General features: G+C 45.1%; 1 protein-coding gene across 1 annotated transcript; it reads left to right on the forward strand.

Annotated features, from left to right (window-relative positions):
- Positions 1-7,399: 7,399 nt before the first annotated feature.
- Positions 7,400-17,981, forward strand: LOC118920180 (zinc finger and SCAN domain-containing protein 4-like). The gene is made up of 4 exons (XM_036900652.2): positions 7,400-7,538; positions 15,220-15,672; positions 16,818-16,983; positions 17,075-17,981. The coding sequence occupies exons 2-4, from the start codon at positions 15,280-15,282 to the stop codon at positions 17,830-17,832; spliced, it is 1,317 nt and encodes a 438-aa protein (XP_036756547.2). The 5' UTR covers positions 7,400-7,538; positions 15,220-15,279; the 3' UTR covers positions 17,833-17,981.
- The last annotated feature ends 2,598 nt before the right edge of the window (positions 17,982-20,579 follow it).

Below are 20,579 nucleotides of genomic sequence, written 5' to 3' on the forward strand. Positions count from 1 at the left end.
ATATCATGCCATTCTCTTCTGGCCTGTAGGGTTTTGGTTGAGAAGTCTGTTGATAGCCTGATGGGTTTTCTTTGTAGGTAACCTTTTTTTTCTCTGTGTCTGCCTTTAATAGTTTGTCCTTGTTTTTGATCTTTGCCTTTTTAATTATTATGTGTCTTGGTGTTGCCCTCCTTGGATCCCTTGTCATGGGAGTTCTGTGTACGTCTGTGGTCTGAGAGGCCATTTCTTCCCCTAGTTTGTGGACGTTTTTGGCAATTATTTCTTCAAAGACACTTTCTATCCCTTTTTCTCTCTTCTTCTTCTTCTGGTACCCCTATAATGCGGATATTGTTCCTTTTCGTTGGTCACTCAACTCTCTTAGAATTCTTTCATTCCTGGGGATCCTTTTATCTCTCTCTGAATCAGCTTCTCTGCTTTCCTGTTCTCTGTTTTCTGGTCCATTAATGGTCTCTTGCATCTCGTCCATTCTGTTTTGAAGTCCTCCAGAGCTTGTTTTATTTCTGTATTCTCCTTCCTTAGTTCTTCCATATTTCTCTGCAAGTCCATCAGCATGGTTATGACTTGTTTTGAATTCTTTTTCAGGAAGACTGGTTAAATCTATCTCTCCAGGTTCCTTCTCAGGGGAAGATGTAGGAGATGCCGAAGCTGTCTGGGTTAGTCTTGTCTGGATCATATTTTTTTGCCTTTTCGTGTTGACAGGTGCTATTGACTGTCAGCTGGGAGGGCCAAACTTTTCACTTGCCACTGGACTTTCTTTACTGGAACAACTGGGACCCCTAGTGGCTTGTGTTGAGTAATTGCGTGTAGACTGGGTCTTTGTGTCTTGCCCAGCCGATATGGAGGAATCTCCCTTTCTAAGGGCATTGTCTGCCTTTGGCTGCTTCTCTGGTTTCGCAGCGCCCAGAGGGGTGATGGACGGAGGTGCTGTTTGGCTGTTTACCTCCGTGAGGGGTCTCAGAGCTGTTGCCCAGGGGTTTAGTGCTCCTGGTTTTCCCTGTAGTTTCCAGCCACTAGGCTGTGACCTGTGTTGTTTACATCTAGCTGTTACGTCCCTGTCCCTTTAAGACTTTCAAAAAGCACTCGCTTTTCTTTGTCACAGGGGCATCAGCTTCAGAACCCACTCAGAGGTCTTGCTGCCCTGATTCCCTAATTTCCAGCCCTCCATGCATGCACTGTGTCTGCGCTCTGGTGCGGGTGGCTGGGGCTGGGTGTTTAGCAGTCCTGGGCTCCCTCTCCCTCCTGCTGGGAGCTGGGGGGAGGCGTGCTCGGGACCCGCCGGGCCGGGGATTGTATTTTACTCCTTTCACCAGGCTCTGGGCTCTCGCACGTGTGGATGTAGTCTGGCTGTTTTCCTGTGTCTTCTGGTCTCTCTTTTAGGATTAGTTGTATTTGTTGTATTTTCAAAAATATATATGTTTTTGGGAGGAGATTCCCACTGTCCTACTCACACCGCCATGTTGGATCTGCCCTTGACACTCTAATTTTTGGACAATCTTTTTCTAGCTGTTTTCTTCATGATGAGGTCAAATTATATTAGATTATGTTTAAACCTGTTAAATATTGTATGTGCTATTTCTCTTTTAGATAAGGTAGATACATGGATTGGTATTTCTAATCGTTTATTTTAATGCAATTTTAAATTTACAGAAAAGATGCAAGTAATGGAAAGAGAAAGTTGCTATGCTCTTTAACCAGGTTTACACCCACCTACTCCTACTCTACCCTCCTCTTTTCCTTCCCTTAATTCTCTTCCAGCTTTATAGAGATGTAATTGACATACAGCATTGTGTAAGTCTAAGGTGTACAATAGATGGTTTGATGCATGCATATATTGTGAAATGAATAAAGTAGGGCTAGTCAACACCTCCATCTCCCCACATAATTACCTGTGTGTGTGTGTGTGTGTGTGTGTGTGTGTGGTGAAGACAATTGAGATCTACTGTCTTAGTAACATTTACATATATAATACAACATTTTTCACTAGTCCCCGTGCTGTACATTAGATCCCCAGATCTTTTCACCTTAAAACTGGAAATTTGTGCCCTTTGGCCATCATCTCCCCATTCCTCATCCCTCAATCCATGGCTATTAGAATTCTCTTTCTATGAGTTCAGCTCTTTTAGATTCCACATTTAAGTGAGATTATTATACAGTGTTTGCCCTTCTGCATCTGCCGGATTTAACTTTGCATTATGCCCTCAAGGTCCATCCATGGTGTTGCAAATGGAGGGATTTCCTTCTTTCTCGTGGCTGAAACGTTTCCTCACATCTTCTTATCTGCTCTTCCACAGAGGGACACTTTGGTTCTTGGCTCCTGCAAATAAAGCTGCCATGAACAAGACAGTACAGACATCTCTTCAGGACCCTCATTTCACTTCCTTGGACCTGTAGGCCCAGAGGTGGGATTGCCGGATCGCATGGCACCTCTATTTCAAATTTTTTGAGGAACCTGCAGAGTGTTTCCCACAGTGGCTGCACCCATTTCCATTCACGCCAACAGTTCATAAAGGTTCTCTTTTTCTTTATTCTGCTTTGTACCTTCTGGTGTTACGACCTCTATTACATTTTTCGTTTCATTCATTGTATTCTTCAGCTGTGGGGTTTCTGTTTTCTACTTGTTTGCTTCTTTTCCCCACAATTTCCATGTCTTTGCTAAAATTTTCATTTTGTTCCTATATTCTTTTCCTGATTTCATTGAATTGTCTTTCTGTGTATTCTTATAGCTCGTTGAGATTCTTTAAAATAGCTATTTGTAATTTTTTACTGGGCAAATCACACATCTCTGTATCTTTGGGGTCACTTACTAGAAAATTACTGTGTTCCTTTGTGGTGTCATGTTTCCTCGATCTTTCACGTTCCTTGGGGTCTTGCGTTGTTTCCGTCTCTTTGTAGGAGAGGCTACCTCTTCTGGTCCTGACTGACTGGCTTTGGGAGGGAATACCTTCTGTCAGCCCTAATAGTCGTTCTAAGGCTTCCTCAGACCTCCTGTGGACATGCCTGCTCCACGCTTTTGCTCTCTCTTGAGGCAGAATTCCTATGTTCGGATGCCTTCTTTCCAGCCTTCACAGCCGGGCCAAGGTGCCAGTGGCCTCACCTCTGCTTTCCTAAGTGTGGTGCTAAACACTCATTTGCAGTCTCCAGGCCCACAGTCCTGGCCAGCTCTCTGCTGCACCCACTAGCACCTGCAGAAGCTCACTCTTTCAGCGATCGCGAGCACAGCGCACAGCGTGCACAACGGCCTGGCCGCGCATGAGGGTGTGTATGGGTGGGGCACATGGATTGCTGAATGTGCCCACAGGCCAGGTGAGGGGTTCCATGGGCAATCACCCCAGCAACTCCTAAGTGGCCCTAATGATGGAGTCCAGATGCAGTAGGACCCACATGTCTCGGATATGTTCTCCTCTGAGCCTGTGCGGCCCACGGCTTGGTGCTCTGGTTGGGCTGAGAGAAATGGGCCTCTGTGTGCAGGCCAAGACCCGCACTGCTGGGGAGCCAGGTGCTCATGCACATGCGCTCGCTGTCCACCTCGTGGTGCTGAACTGTGCCACCTTTGGGGAGGGGTGACACAAGTAAAGTCAAACTGTTCCTCTTACTGTCCCCATTGAGTCCAATCTCAGATGTTTCTCTCCAGCAGTCCACTGGACTCCTGGCCTTCCACAAAGACACTCCTCAGTATTTTCCAGGGGGCTCCCAGACCAGAATTGAGTGAGCTGGACCGGTTCAGGGGACACAGTGAGACTGAGTTCTGCAAGCCTCTTCCCCAAGTTACTGGTGGCCCAGACTCTTGTTCCCTTGGCATAGGGTGCCGGTGATAGAATCAGAGCCAAACCAGGGAGCTGTCGAGTCTCCAGGGGTGTCGAGCTGCATGTGAGTCTGTGTCCAGGACCATGGCTAGTGGGTCAGCTGCCCAGGTGCAGGCCCGTCTCCCCGGAATAGATGTCCTCATTCACGGGCTGCTCTGATCTCACAGTCTCCTGCCTGGATCCCGCAGTACCCACAGAGGCACTTTTGTCCATGGCTGGTTGCCAGATTGTTGTTGAGGGGCATATACGGTCATTCTGCTGTATTGCTGATGTCACCCCTTCCTTTCCACTTATTTGATGTTCTCATCCATGAAAGATTTAAAGAATGCTGTGTAGTTCTTTTTATTAGGGCCTCTTTTTTAGAGCAGTTTTAGGTTTATGTAAAATTGAGAGGAAGGTACAGACATTTCCAGTACACGGCCATCCAGCAAGTGGAGGCCTGACACCAGAGTGCTACTTTCATTACAGTAGATGAACAAAATCCACCACCAAAATTCGTAGTTCACACTAGGGCTCACTCTTGGTCTTGTATATATTGTAAGTTTGACAAATATATGATGACATGTGTCCCCCATTGTGGCATGATGACACCACAGGCTCACTGCCCTACACATCCTTTGTCCCGCATCTGCATCCCTCCTTCCCTCCCAACTCCTAGCAGCCATTGAAGCTTTACTCTGTCCATAGTTAATGCATTTTCAGACTGTCGTATAGTTGACAGTTTTGTTCTTTCGCTTATTAATACACACTTAAGGTTTCTCCATGCCTTTTCCTGGCTTAATAGCTCAGCAACGATTCTGTAAACCTCTCTCAAGGGCTTAGCCTTTGATCTCAGTCACTATCTAGCAGTGGGATCGCTGAATCACATGGTAGGTACATGTTAACTATAGAAGAAAGTCCAACCACTTTTGCAAATTGCATATACCAATTTTCACTCCCACCGGCAATGTCTGCCTGTTCTACTTTCTCCACATTCTCAGCTTTGCTACTGTCGGTTTTCTTTTTAATTTTATACCTTCTACTGGGGATGTCAATATCACCTAGTGACTTTAATATGCACTTTCATAATGAATAATGATGTTGAGCTTATGGTCCATTTGAATATGTTCTGTCATGAAGTGTCTTTATATCTCCTACATTATTTATTGCGTTGTGCATGTTTTGCATTCTTCATATATTCTTAATACAACTGAACTAACTGTAAGATAAATTCTAGCCAGAATAAGCAGGCAAAGAGAGGCAACAAAGGGCCAGGTAATTTATTTAAATACCCTCGGGTGAGGTTCTATGGCCTTCTTGCCGGAGGCCAGAGAAGTCACGCCCGGTTAGGGAGGTGGGGCGCTTATAAGGGATTAGGAGGGGGAGGGGTGGGCAAACTATCCTAAGGGGTGTTGAGAGGTACGATTGACTAAAGGTGACATAATAGACAACTAGAAACTTTTTTCCTTCCAAGAGGGAGGAGGCTGACATTCGGGTCCCAGTTGGCACATCAGGATGGAATTCAGGGAGAGCTGTCCCCTCTCCGTATACGGCACGGACTTTGGGGTCTGGTCTGTTCTCCCCCTACGGCATCTCTCTGTTCTGTTTGCATGTCCTTGTTTTTCCTTTCTCCAGCCTAACACTAACAAAATTAAGATTTGAAAATATTTTCTGCCAGGCTGTGGCTTAATTTTCTGTTGTGTTGAGTGTCTTTGGAGGAGAACAGTTTAAATTTTTGATAAAATCTAATGTATATATTTTTCTCTAGAGTGGGGGATTTTATCTATCTGGAAAATAATTACCTAACCCTGATACAGAAAGAGACTTCTCCTATTTTTTTTTCATCGAATGTCTTATATTTTTAAGTCTTACATTAAATCTAAGATCCTTTTCATTTCCTCAGGGTGGGAGCCTCCCCCTCCCCCCGCTCCTTTTTGTTCTTCAGGCATTATTGCCTGGGCATCACTGCAGCTCTACAGCCTGGAATGATCAATAACTTCAGTAATGTCAAGATTGTCAGAATCTCTGGTTTATGCAAACGTTTTGATAGATAGAGCACAGGTACACAGATAAATAAGCACAAATACATACAATTTGGAAAGGAGGGAGGCAGAGGCATTCGGCCAGTCTTGTCCACCTGCTTTGTAGCTATGTCACATCTCTTTCTCCTTTTGGTTGTATTCTCTCTAAAACTTCTCTCACTTTCTTTCACTAAATACGCCGACCTTTACAGCCTCCCCTCTCAGGTTTCAGGACACAGGCTTGGGCTGTGTGACCAGATAAAGAAGGTGAGCTCCCCTCTGAGCAGACACCTGGGGTCTGTGGTGGTCAGCTGCTGCCGTGTGAATGTGCGCACTGGCTGCTGTTCGTTCGGGGCCGGGTCATGTCGTGGCAAATGGAATCTCTAGTGATGTGTCTCTAAGTTTCCGCCGTCAGTGGAAGGCTGTTCACCATAGTCTTCGTTCAGACCAATGAAAGCCACAATTATCTTTCATTCATGGAAATGAAAATCTTTTGTAAAAATGGATGTGGAAATAGCGCTGTGGGGTTATGGAATTAAGGAGTAACCAGCATTGTTCATAGTTTCAAAAGATAAATGTTACCTTGACGAGACCAGATTTTAAAAGTGCGTTGATAGTCATTGTCATACTGATCTGACACCTCACAGTGTCAGTTAAATCTCACAGCAAAGACTTTCCATTTTGTACGGCCTTCTTGTCTTGTTCAGTTTCATCTAGTAGGTCGTGTCCACTGAACCTCGTGAACGTGGGGTCTGGTGATCTCCACGCCTGAGGGGCAGGGAGGGGCGCGGGGACCGGGGCGGGTCCGACCAGGCGGCGGCGCGTTAGGCCCCGGCGGTAACAGGTCCCCAGGGCGGCGGCTTCGACACCAGCCTGACGGTCGGCGGGAGGCCGGGAGTCCCGTCAGGAGCCGCCCCACGATCCGGGAGGGAGCGCGGGCCCGGGCTGCGGGTCCGCGTGTGCGGGGCGAGCGGAGGTTTCGTTCCACACGCGAGCTGGCGGGGCAGGGTCCGCAGGCCTGGCCGGGCCGCCTCGCAGGGCGCTTCTCATCAGACGCAGCCCCGCCCTCGGTCCCGACCCTCCCTCGTCTCCTCGCGACGCCGCTCGAGCCACGTGACTCGGGAGGCGCGGAGGCTGCGTGCGGACGCTCTTCCGGCGGTGGGTCCCGCCCGCGCCCGCGCGCGCCGCCGCCACCCCGTGCTTGCGCCCGCCGACGGCGCGGCGCCTCCCCTCCCCGAGGAGACCTGCGCGGCCCCGCCGGCTCTCGGCTGCGCGGGACGCCCCTCCGGGACCCCGGGCCGGCCCGACGCAGCCGGGGCCTCGTGCCCGCCGCGCTTGCGAGCCCCACGCCCGGGGACCGGGGAGAGCCCGCCGCGGGGCACCGGCTCGCTCGCGTAGAGCTGGGCGGGAAGTCGGGGCTCGACGCCGGTGCGCGTGTCCCGCGCGTGCGGATGTCGCTCCGTCTCGCTGCGGGAACTCGGTCGCCCGCTGTGGCCCCCGGGGTGTCCCGTGACAGGCGCGGCGGGCGGGGCTGGGACGCAAAGCCCCTCCGGGGTTCCCTCGGCAGGCGGGTTTCATCCGATCACGCCTGTAAATGCGTCACCGACCCCTGACCCTATAAACGGGCGGGACCCTGGGCAGGCGCCGCGGAGGAGCCCGGAGCAGCGGCGAGCCGCCCAGCCGCCCAGCCCTCGGCCCAGGGTCACCCAGTTTGAAGTTCAGTCTTCCTGACGAGGTGAGTTTCCAGCACGGAAGGAATATTTCCAATTTTGTGCTTACATTTCGTGCGTGTGCATGTGTATGCGGGCCTAGTTATCAGGAGAAAGTTCCCAGGTACAAAGACACGGGGCTTTTTCCAGACGAGGGGTATGGTCTAGTTTGACAGCTGTCCTGACTCAAAGGGTTTGACGCTGTGGACTCTGTAAAGATCTGGCCCATTCTCCCGCGGAAGTGTTCGTATGGCTCTTCTGTCTTGATAGTTTTATGTTCTAGTGATTGATTTTTATGGCATCTTGTGTCAGTGTTGGCTCACGGGTGGGGCGGGGCGGAAGCTAAGATGTAAAACGCACAGTTCTCTGGCAGACCCTCCCCGGTGCCTACCGTGTGCTGGGATCTGTTCAGCACTTACACATTAACTCTGAGCTCCAGGGACAACTCTGGGGACTGGGTATGTTTAGAGTCCTGTATCACAGGTGGGGACTTCATGGGTAGTTTGTCCAAGTCAAACAACTGCTTCCATATTGGAACACTGGCAGACTGATTTTGAATTCTAAGGTCATAACCATTGTGAGTACATGTCTACAAGTGTGATCCATGTGGTCTGTGCTCCTTGGTGCCCAGATGAAGAAGAGGTCATAAGATCTACAGAAAAAAATACAGGCCAGTGTACCAGCCGTAACCCCTCAGCTGGGGCTGGAGGGGTGAGGGCAGGCCCAGGCAAGGAGGGCTGAGTGGGATCAGGAAGGACTTAGTACTTTTCCTTGATGGCAAGGGAAAGTAAAATGGGGTGTGACTTGAGAACATTAGCAGCATATTAAGGTCATGTGGTAGTTTGTAATACATGGACTAGGAAAAGGATGGAAGGTATTCAGTTTTCTCCTGTGAGGTTCTTCAGCTCATCTTTGCCTCATCTATTGATAGGATTAAGGTGGTTAATCTGATCAGACTGCCAGATGAGGTTGACACTAAATGTGAAGTACCAACTAACAGAAATCTATCCCTTTTTTTGGCTCATGTAATACTCCCCCAATTCCTCATCCCTTTTTTTGTTTGTTATCATTCATCTACAATTACATGAAGAACATTATGTTTACTAGGCTCCCCCCTTCACCAAGTCCCCCCTACAAACCCCACTACAGTCACTGTCCGTCAGCATAGTAGGATGCTTTAGAATCTCTACTTGTCTTCTCTGTGTTTTACGGCCCTCCCTGTGCCCCCCACGGACACATTGTACATGCTAATCATAATGCTTCCTTTCTTTTTCCCCTCCCTTTTCCCTCCCTTCCCACCCATCCTCCCCAGTCCCTTTCCCTTTGTTAACTGTTAGTCCATCCTTGGGTTTTGTGATTGTGCTGATGTTTTGTTCCTTCAGTTTTTCTTTGTTCTTATACTCCACATATGAGTGAAATAATTTGGTTCTTGTCTTTCTCTGCCTGGCTTATTTCACTGAGTATAGTACCCTGTAGCTCCATGTTTTTGCAAATGGTAGAATTTGTTTTCTTCTTTTGGCTGAATAATATTCCATTGTGTATATGTACCACATCTTTATCCACTCATCTACTGATGGACACTTAAGTTGCTTCCATTTCTTGGCTATTGTGAATAGTGCTGCAATAAACTTAGGGGTGCATATTTCTTTTTGAATCTAAGAAGTTGTTTTCTTGGGTAAATTCCTAGGAGTGGAATTCCTGGGTCAAATGGTATTTCTATTTTGAGTTTTTTGAGGAACCTCCATACTGCTTTCCACAATGGTTGAAGAAATTTTCATTCCCACCAGCAGTGTAGGAGGGTTCCCCTTTCTCCACATCCTCGCCAACATTTGTTGTTGTTTGTCTTTTGGATGTTGGTCATCCTAACTGGTGTGAGGTGATATCTCATTGTGGTTTTAATTTGCATTTCTCTGATGATTAGGGATGTGGAGCATCTTTTCATGTGCCTGTTGGCCATCTGAATTTCTTCTTTGGAGAAGTGTCTTTTCAGATCCTCTGCCCATTTTTTAATTGGATTATTAAAAATTAATAATTTTTGTTTGTTGAGGTGCATGAGCTCTTGACATAATTTGGATGTTGACCCCTTATTGGATATGTCATTTATAAATATATTCTCCCACAGTGTAGGATGTCTTTTTCTTCTACTAATGGTGTCATTTGCTGTACAGATGCTTTTTTGTTTGATATAGACCCACTTGTTCATTTCTACTTTTGTTTCCCTTGCCTGGAGAGATATGTTCATGAAGAAGTTCCTCATGTTTATGTCCAAGAGATTTTTGCCTGTATTTTTTCTACAAGTTTTATGGTTTCATGACTTACATTCAGGTCTTTGATCCATTTTGAGTTTACTTTTGTGTATGGGGTTAGACAATAATCCAGTTTCATTCTCTTACATGTAGCTGTCCAGTTTTGCCAGCACCAGCTGTTGAAAAAGCTGTCATTTCCCCCATTGTATGTCCATGGCTCCTTTATCATATATTAAGTGACCATATATGCTTGGATTTCTATCCTGGCTCTCTAGTCTGTTCCATTAGTCTATGGGTGTTTTTGTGCCAGTACTAAATTGTCTGGATTACTGTAGCTTTGTAGTAGAGTTTGAAGTCAGGGAGTGTAATTCCCCCAACTTTATTCTTCCTTATCAGGATTGCTTTGGCTGTTTGCGGTCTTTTGTGGTTCCATATGAATTTTAGAACTATTTGCTGTAGTTCATTGAAGAATGCTGTTGGTATTTTGTTAGGTATTGCATTGAATCTGTAGATTGCTTTAGGCGGGATGGCCATTTTGACAATATTAGTTCTTCCTAGCCAAGAGCATGGGATGAATTTCCATTTATTAGTGTCCCCTTTAATTTCTCTTAAGAGTGTCTTGTAGTTTTCAGGGTATAGGTCTTTCACTTCCTTGGTTAGGTTTATTCCTAGGTGTTTTATTATTTTTGATGCAATTGTGAATGGAATTGTTTTCCTGGTTTTCTGCTAGATCATTGTTAGTGTATAGGAATGCAACAGATTTCTGTTTATTAATTTTGCATCCTGCAACTTTGCTGAATTCAGATATTAGATCTGGTAGTTTTGGAGTGGATTATTTAGGGTTTTTTATGTACAATATCATGTCATCTGCAAACAGGGACAGTTTGACTTCTTCCTTGCCAATATGGATGACTTATTTCTTTGTCTTGTCTGATTGCCATGGCTAGGACCTCCAGTACTATGTTGAATAAAAGTGGGGAGAGTGGGCATCCCTGTCTTGTTCCTGATCTTAGGTGAAAAGCTTTCAGCTTCTCACTGTTAAATATGATGTTGGCTGTGGGTTTGTCATATATGGCCTAAGTTATTTTGAGGTACTTGCCCTCTATACCTATTTTGTTGAGAGTTTTTATCATGAATGTTTGGTGAATTCTGTCACATGCTTTTTCAGCATATATGGACATAATCATGTGCTTTTTGTCCTTCTTTTTGTTGATGTGGTGGATGATGTTGATGGATTTTCTAATGTTGTACCATCCTTTCATCCCTGGGATGAATCCCACTTGATCATGACGGATGATCTTTTTTAAGTATTTTTAAATTCAGTTTGCTAATATTTTGTTGAGTGTTTTTGAATCTATGTTCTTCAGGGATATTGGTCTTTAGTTTTCTTTCTTTTTGGTGTCTTTGCCTGGTTTTGGTATTAGAGTGATGTTGGCCTTGTAGAATGAGTTTGGGAGTATTCCCTCCTCTTCTACTTTTTGGAAAACTTTAAGGAGGATGGATATTAGGTCTTCACTAAATGCTTGATAAAATTCAGCAGTGGAAACATCTGGTCCATGGGTTTTGTTCTTAGGTAGGTTTTTGATTACCAGCTCAATTTTGTTGCTGGTAATTGGTCTATTCAGATTTTCTATTTCTTCCTGCATCAGCCTTGGAAGGTTGTATTTTTCTAGAAAGTTGTCCATTTCTTCTAGGTTATCCAATTTGTTAGCATGTAATTTTTCATAGTATTCTCTCATAATTCTTTGTATTTCTGTGTTGTTCATACTGATTTTTCCTTTTCTTGTTTCTGATACTGTTTATGTGTGTAGACTCTCTTTTTTTCTTGATAAGTCTGGCTAGGGGTTTATCTATTTTATTTATTTTCACAAACAACCAGCTCCTGCTTTCATTGATTTTTCTATTGTTTTATTCTTTTCAATTTTATTTACTTCTGCTTTGATTTTTATTATGTCCCTCCTTCTACTGACTTTGGGCCTCCTTTGTTCTTCCTTTCCTAGTTTCATTAATTGTGAGTTTAGACTGTTCATTTCAGATTGTTCTTCTTTCCTGAGGATTCCAATATACTTCCCTGTTAGCATGGCCTGTGCTGCATCCTACAGATTTTGTGTTATTGAATTATTGTTGTCATTTATCTCCATATATTGCTTGATCTCTGTTTTTAGTTGGTCATTGATCCATTCTTTAGGAGCATGTTATTAAGCCTCCATGTGTTTGTGGGCTTTTTCATTTTCTTTGTGTAATTCATTTCTAGTTTCATATCTTTGTGATCTGAGAAGCTGGTTGGTACAATTTCCATCTTTTTGAATTTACTGAGATTCTTTTTGTGGCCTAGTATATGATCTATTCTTGAAAATGTTCCATGTGCACTTGAGAAGAATGTGAGTAGTGTGTTGAAGTCTCCTAAAATGAATGCATTGCTGGCCTCTCTTGTCCCATCCTGGCATTAGCCAGGAGCTCTTTCCTCTCATTTTATCTCTAAACAAAAGCCTGTACCTTGCTCTCCTTAAAAAAAAAGTAAATCATGGCATTCTATTTCACCCTTTAATTCTGTTAGTATTTATTTCACATATGTAGGTGATGCTGTGTTAGGTGCATAGATATTTATAATGGTTATATCTTCTTGTTGGATTGACCCCTTTATCATTATGTATTGTTCTTCTTTGTTTCTTGTGACTTTCTTTGTTTTGAAATCTATTTTGTCTGATACAAGTTCTGCAACTCCTGCTTTTTTCTCCCTGTTGCATGAAATATCTTTTTCCATCCCTTTACTTTCAGTCTGTGTGTGTCTTTGGGTTTGAAGTGAGTCATCTCTTGAAGGCAGCATATAGATGGCTCTTGTTTTTTTATCCATTCAGTGACTCTGTGTCTTTTGATTGGTGCATTCAGACCATTTACATTTAGGGTGATTATCAATAAGTATGTAGTTATTGCTATTGCAGGCTTTAGATTTGTGGTTAGCAAAGGCTCAAGGGCAGCTTCTTTACTATCTAGTCATCTAACTTAACTCTCTTATTAAGCTATTATAAACAGTGTGATGATTCTTTATTTCTCTCCCTTCTAATTCCTTCTCCATTCTTTATATGTTAGGTGTTTTATTCTGTACTCTTTCGTGTTTCCTTTGACTGCTTTTGTGAGTAGTTGATTTTATTTTTTTGTCTTTAGTTAATATTTGGTTGGTCTGCTTTCTTTGCTGTGATTTTATTTTCTCTGTTGACATCTATTTAGCCTTAGGTTTGCTCCCATCTAGAGCAGTCCCATTAAAATATCCTGTAGAGGTGGTTTGTGGGAGGCAAATTCCATCTACTTTTGTTTGTCTGGGAACTGTTTAATCCCTCCTTCATATTTAAATGATATTCATGCTGGATACCATATCCTTGGTTCAAGGTCCTTCTGTTTCATTGCATTAAATATATCATGCCATTCCCTTCTGGCCTGTAAGGTTTCTGTTGAGAAGTCTGATGATAGCCTGATGGGTTTTCCTTTGTAGGTGACCTTTTTTCTCTCTCTGGCTGCCTTTAATACTCTGTCCTTGTCCTTGATCTTTGCCATTTTAATTATTATATGTCTTGGTGTTGTCCTCCTTGGGTCACTTGTGTTGGGAGTTCTATGGGCCACTATGGTCTGAGAGACTATTTCCTCCCCCAGTTTGGGGAAGTTTTCAGCAATTATTTCTTCAAAGACACTTTCTATCCCTTTTTTCTCTCTTCTTCTTCTGGTACTCCTATAATGCAAATATTGTTCCATTTGGATTGTTCACACAGTTCTCTTAATATTCTTTCATTCCTGGAGATCCTTTTATCTCTCTCTCTGCCTCATCTTCTTTGTATTCCTTTTCTCTGATTTCTATTCCATTAATGGTCTCTTGCACCTCTTCCAATCTGCTCTTAAGTCCTTCCAGAGATTGTTTTATTTCTGTATTCTCCCTCCCTACTTGCTCCCTTAGGTCTTGCATATTTCTCTGCAGGTCCATCAGCATGGTTATGACCTTTATTTTTAATTCCTTTTCAGAAACATTGGTTAAATGAATCTCCCTAGGCCCTCTCTCGGGGGTTGTCTGGGTAACTCTGGAATGGACCAGATTCTTCTGCCTTTTCATGGTGATAGAGGTGGCTGTAGGCAGGTAGCGCGTGTGTTAGCTGGGAGAACAATGTCCTTTCCTGCTTGCTGGTCGCCTTGCCCTTCTCCGCTGCCTGTGTCAGTTACCCACACTCCTGGAGCAGCCTCTGGGTTAATCCCCTAAGCTATTGTGTGTGGGGTCGCTGTCAGGGTAGCCCAGAGCCCTGCGGGGAGTGGCAGGTGTGCCGGGTGTGCTCTCGCACCAGAGCACACCCCTTTGCGCCTTGCCCCGGTTTCTTCTGCCTGCTCTGGGCAGCTGTGCGCTTGCAGTAGCCTTTGGGTCTGGTCTGGGCGGCTGCACACTGGGAGGAGATTGTGGGAAGCTGCTGGGGGTGCGGCTGCTCTCAGGCCACTCCGCTACTGCTCTCAGGCTACTGGGCCATTGTGTCAGGGGCCGTGTTGGCTGGGGGGATGACTGGCTGGCTGCTTATAGCCGTGAGGAGCCTCAGAGCTGCACTGCCACCCAGGGTGTTAGGGCGCCTGGAGTTCTCTGGGCTTCCTAGTTGCTGGGCTTAGTGTGCCAGGATGATTCCATCCAGCTGTGAGACCCCTGTCCCTTTAAGACTTTCAAAAAGCACTTACTTTTCTTTTGTCCCAGAGGTTCCGGCTACGGGGACTCCCTCGCTGATTTTGCTTTTCCGTTTTCCTAATATCCAGTGCACCATGCTCTGTATGTCTGGGCTCCCGTTGCAGATGGCTATGTCTGGGTGTTTAGCAGTCCTTGGCTTCCACTCCCTCCCCACTCCAACTCCTCTCCTCCCACCGATGTGCTGAGGATGGGGACATGCTCCGGTCCTGCCAGGCCGTGTCTTGTATCTTACCCCCTTCATGAGGTACTGGGTTCTCACAGGTATAGATGTAGCCTGGCGGTTGTACTGTGTTTCTGGTCTCTCTTTTAGGAATAGTTGTACTTGTTCTATTTTCAAAAACATATATGGTTTTGGGAAGATATTTCTGCTGCTCTACTCATGCCACCATCTTGGCTTCTCCTATAGTGCTGCTTTCTTTACTGTACTTGTAAGGTTTTTTATCAGACAAGTTGATTAATCTCATTAATTTAAAGCATCTCTCCTTTTTCTATTCCTGGGAGAAACTGTGTAAGATTTAGAGTCTATTTCTTTCTTAAATAAATGTCTCATAAAATTCACCTACAAACTAATCTGGGCCTGAAATTTTGTTTAATTATACCAGTGATATAATACATACCTCCTCTATTTCTAGCTCACAATCTTTAAGCATCCTCCAATATCAAGCCCATGCAACATTTGTTACCTAATTCGTGAAAAAGTCAGAAAATGCATCAATGATTATTTATAGATGTCCTGATTTTGTTTTTAAACAGATATCCAGAAGCATAGGACTTCAAGAACTGAATCTGGGAAGTTGAGAAATATTGTTACAGATGGATTTAGACCTCACAACCTCATTTCTATGCAAGCCATCCAAGGATGAACCCATCTTAGAGAATGTAGACTTTAAACCCAGCCATGGACCTGTTCTCCAAAAGGCAGAGATTTCTGTGTTCCAGAACCCTCAGCATAGCTTATTTCAAAATGGCAGTAAATCATGTGCAAGGCAGGAGCTGCAGAGACTCTATAACTCATTTCACTTGTGGCTGCAGCCAGAAAAACACAGCAAGGATGAAATTATTTTTCAAGTGGTTCTGGAACAGTTTATGGTCAATAGGCACTACAGTGACAGGTCTACTTTGAAAGAGAAATGGGAATCAAGTGGCAGAAAACTGGAGAGATTCATAGAGGACCTGAGTGATGACTGGGTGAAGCCACCTCGCTTAGTGAGTAGAGGGTTCTGTATCCTGGGGTGAGGGGCTGGAAGGACTAAGGGGTAAGCACAGTAGACTGGAGATGCCTGATGGCAGAGAAAGACCACCTACTTAGGGCCAGAGCTCGCTCCTCTTCACCAAGGGAATCTTTACTATCCTAAGTAAGCAAGAGTAAAAGAAGTTTTATAAGCATATATTCAGTGACACATACAGAAACCAACATATTATTTAGCTGCCTTTTATTGCTGAGATGGTAGGAAGACTCACTTAGAAATTGTCTTTTGGGCAGAAACCTCACGAATGAAGAGAAATGCCTCGACAAGAGCTTGTTCTTCCCTCAGAAAGCCTTAGTCTTCATCTTTTCCCAGGGAAGACACATGAATAAAGAAATTGCCATGAAATGTAGTAAGCCGAGATCAGGGCAGAACAAGGAGGTGCGGGAGGTCACCTGTTCCACTTAGGAGATGAATGAACACACTGGCTCCAGAAACCCAAAGGGACCGTGAGCCCAGACAGAGAGGCTGACAAGTCCAGCATGAATTCAGTAGAGGTTTACTGAGGACGTCTTAGGTACAGAAGCTTGCCGTGGGCAGCTGCAGGGTGCATAGGCCTCAGCACTGCTTCGGGTTTAAGGAAGCTAATTGATAGCGGCAAGGAGGAAGGACCCACGTGCAGGGTGGCCACTTGCACACACAATGGAGCAGGGTCCCGCATCCCAGTCTTAACCATCCCTGGAATAGGGTAAAGATTCTTGCCCCAGGGAACAATGATTGATTGATTGATATATTTATTTAGTTTTTGTTATCAAATATGCATTGCAGTGGTTCAGCATTCCCTCTAACCCCCACCTGTGCCAACTCCCCTCCCCCTTAGTGACCACTAGTCACTTCTCAGTGTATCTGAGACTAATGATGTTTGGAAACAATGTTTTATTGTTTCAAGCTGGATATTATCTAAAGAATACTTGTGTATCAAAGAAAGGAGTGTGTAAAGGAGATTCACCTGTCAACATGGAGGATTTGATAAGATGGCACCACTCTTACTCATGACACCACTGCATAGAAGTCTAGGGAAAACCTGACTAGGAAGGTTTCCCACAATGGCATGTGTCCCACAGCAGATCCATATATGACAGTGACTGAGCTTCTTTTTTACAGGTGCACGTACACATGCAGGGACAGGAAGCCCTCTTTTCTGAGAATATGCCCTTAAGAGAAGTCATTCTTCATCTATCCAAACAGTTGTCCACAGGAAACCCAAGAGAAGACGACATGGGGACACCCTCCTGGCCTCCCCAGGAGGCTTCCCTGGAAACAGGACCAGGTGGGTCAGGGGAGCGCAGGTGCCTGAGGGACGTTCTGTGTGGACCCCTTTTGGGGTACAACTTCATTGAGTCACTTCTTCATTTCTACAGGAGACGAAGATAAGGAAAATGGTGGCAACATTTCTTTGAAAATTTGTCAAGTAAATGGCAGTATTGCGAGTCAGGGCAACGAAACGCCTTCCCTACTCATGATCCAGGGAGAGCACGGTCCTAGGCCTGAAGAGCAGGCTGTTTCTTTGAAGAATCCACTGAGCTCTACACAGGCAGGTCCAGGCACCTCCAGGGCCCAGGAATGGTCCCTGATAGGGCCTTCTTCTCAAGATGTCCTGATGGAGGCAGGACCAGGCTTTCTTCCCAGGCCAGACCAGGCCTCCCCTGAACCTGTTCCTAACAATCAGGGCATCGAGGGAAACTTCACACGTGGGGGACACCAAGAAAAATTCCATGGGGCCTCCAAATCATACAGATGTGAAGAGTGTCCCAGGATGTTTAGGTGTTTATCTCAGTTAAAAGCCCATCAGAGAAGACACAGTAATGAGAGGACATCTACTTGTGCCAAGTGTGGCAAAGGCTTCTTCCAGACGTCAGACCTACGCCAGCATCAGAGGATTCATGCCGGAGAGAAGCCTTTCGTGTGCAGCACATGTGAAAGGTCCTTCAACCACAAAACCAACCTCCAGGCTCACGAGAGAATCCACACGGGAGAGAAGCCCTACACGTGTCCCCTTTGCCGGAAAAGCTACCGCCAGTCATCCACCTACCACCGCCACCTGCGGGCTCACCAGAAAACCGCCTTCAGAGGTGTTTCTTCCACACCAGAAGCGTCCTCGGCTACAGGACCCATGTGATGTTTATAAGTATGTATGCGAGTGTGTGTATTTCCACTGGTCGGTTTAAGGAGGCAGGAAATTTCTCAGTTTTGTTCCCTAAAGTATCTCAGGTGCATAGAAAGTGGCTGAAAATTTTGTGACAAATAAATATCTGTTGAATAATTGAATGAATCTGTGATTTTCATGTTTATTCCTTAAAATCAGTTAGGCTGAACCCCAAGATACAAATGCCAGCTCAGAGAGGTCCCACAAGGCTTTTCCTGCTGACTCTCCTCTACTCTGTCCACACCCTTTGACTCTAGTGCGGACTCAGGCACATAAAAATGTGGCTAGTGAAGGCAGAAAGCTGAAAATAGTCCTTAGTCTATGATGGGGAACACTTATATTTAAATGATATAATCATTTCTTTAATTGACTGGATATTAATAGCTAAACTAAGCCTGAATAAGACTGGTGGCTGAATGTTGCAGAATGCTATTTTATTGATGAATAGATACCAGAAAGGTAAAGTTTTTCCATTATTTTATTATGATAGTGGATATGGGAAGTTTGGGGTGGGGGTGTGTGTTTATTTCCAGAACACGTTTGAAAGTGCAGTTGGGAGAATAAAAAAGGGGTAGGGGTCTGTTCAGCACCAAGGCAAAAGTACACCCACAGATACGTTATTTCGTATACTTTTGTGAGCTATCTTCTGCTAGGAAATTGGGGTTCAGTCTCATTGAGAAACTAGGTGATAGTATGTAGAATTTACTCCAATCACAAGAGATGGCATTCCACAGCATTAAGGTGGCGTTTCTCTGTTTGCTGGGTCCATACAAGGGAGACGTAGTGTACTACGGATAATGCTCCACCGTGTGGAGAAGCCCACTTATCCATCTTTCCTGGATTAGCTCCAGTGGTTTAAGTATTTTGAACAGTCTTGACCATGCTTCCTGGTATGCAGGGAGAGCTTCTCTTTGGAAATAATACCTCTATGATGCGGGGACAAACTTTTTCAAAGTGATTTACCACTTAATTATGAAACCATCAGTAGCAAAAGATCTTGAGTGTCCATGTCTTCTGGAACAGTTGGTATTGAGACTGATCTGATTTTAATACTCAGACCTTGGGTACAATTTATTGGATTAAAGGCGTAAAATAAAGGGATAAAATGTTACTTCTCTCTCTACCGCCACCTTAGCCAATATGCTTGGATTTTGCAGTAAAATGCATGTTTGCCATACTAACTGCTTGTTGGACTCCAGTTGACATCACAGAAGTACAGATATCGAAAATGATCGTAAGGAGTCCACCCAGGGCTGGATCTCAGTATTTATATGCAAAGCTCATCGTCTTTCCCTTGAACTTGTTGATACATAAGTCTATGTATATTTGGGACTCGGGGTTAAACTTCCCAGGATGAAAATATTGAAATGGAGAACTACGCAACCCGTAGTCCAGCCTACGGGCGCGGTGCTCTCTGGAAGTCCCGTCTACAGCGAAACCTGCGCAAGCGCAGGCAGCATCTCCTCTACAGGGAGGACAGAGGCACGGCGCCGGAAGTGATTCCTCGGGTGGGCCGCGGGTCGTAGTCGGATAGGAGGCGGGGGCTGCGGAGACTAGCAGGACCGGGAATCGGGGATGTGTCTCCTGAAACCTCCCGCCGGCCAGGCGCTCCTATGTCTTCTGGGACTTGTAGTCCTTGCGCCCAGTCGCGCGTTGCTCTCTGGGTACTGCAGTCGGTGGCGCGCTCTGCGCAGAAGCGCGGCGGTTCCCGCGGGGAAGGCTTACGTTCCTCTGCGTTTTCCCGTGAGGGTTCAGGTCTGAGTCTCCGATGAGCGAGAGTTAGGCGTTTCTGCTCGCGTGCTGGGAAGCACAGGGCTCCCGAGTAGGGTAGACTAGGATGGTCACTGGCTTTATCTTTGTAGGTGCCATCCTTGTATTTCAAGTGGATCTGGCTTACCCTTTACAGTAGTGAATCGATTTTTTAAAGATATACTTACTTGAAATATGAATCCATTTAAATATTAAATATGGTTATGTGCAGGAGCTTCATGTCCCTTAGTTTGTAAACCCAAAATAGGCCCACGGTTACTCTCCGGCATGTGAGCCTGTTTACTTACCGCAGCCGCGCATTTCATCAGTTCTTTTGTGATCCTCGTGGCTCCTTCCCAGCACTGACTGCTGTCTCTAGTCCTCTTGTCCCAGCCCTTGCTCAGGTCCGGGTAAAGTTGCCCCAATCTCTTTGGTCTCCTATTTCCGTGTCTTCAAAACTTTTGTACTCTTCAGAATCTTTGCACTATTTCCCCTTTACACTGTATTTTACTGAGATCTCTATCAGGAAAAAAAAAAGCTTAAAAGGCTCAACATTAGAAAGTATAAGCTACCAGACACAAGTGGTGTCACTCTGAAAAATCCCACGTCTATAAATGAGCTGATGTAAATTTGAGGAATTTGGCTTGGAGTTTCATATCTTTTTCCCACATCTTGAAAAATCCAAAACAGTTCCAATTTGCCAAAGTTTAAAGAAAGCTCCACATTAATAATTAGAGTTTGAAAGTCTCAGAATCACTTTTGGATCTCAGGGTTTGTATCCAGAGTTCACAAAGGCTTTCCTGTGAACTTGTTGATAAGTAAGTCTTTGTATATTTGGAACTTGGGGTTAAACTTCCAGGATGAAAAGACTGAAACAAAGAACTATGCAACTGTAGTCCAGCCTTACACATTTGTGTGTGTAAGTTCTGGCCATGATGGAGTAACAGGGTCCGATTCACACTTCCACCATC

Source organism: Manis pentadactyla, assembly GCF_030020395.1.
Source record: "Manis pentadactyla isolate mManPen7 chromosome 15 unlocalized genomic scaffold, mManPen7.hap1 SUPER_15_unloc_1, whole genome shotgun sequence".
Classification (NCBI taxonomy): domain Eukaryota; kingdom Metazoa; phylum Chordata; class Mammalia; order Pholidota; family Manidae; genus Manis; species Manis pentadactyla.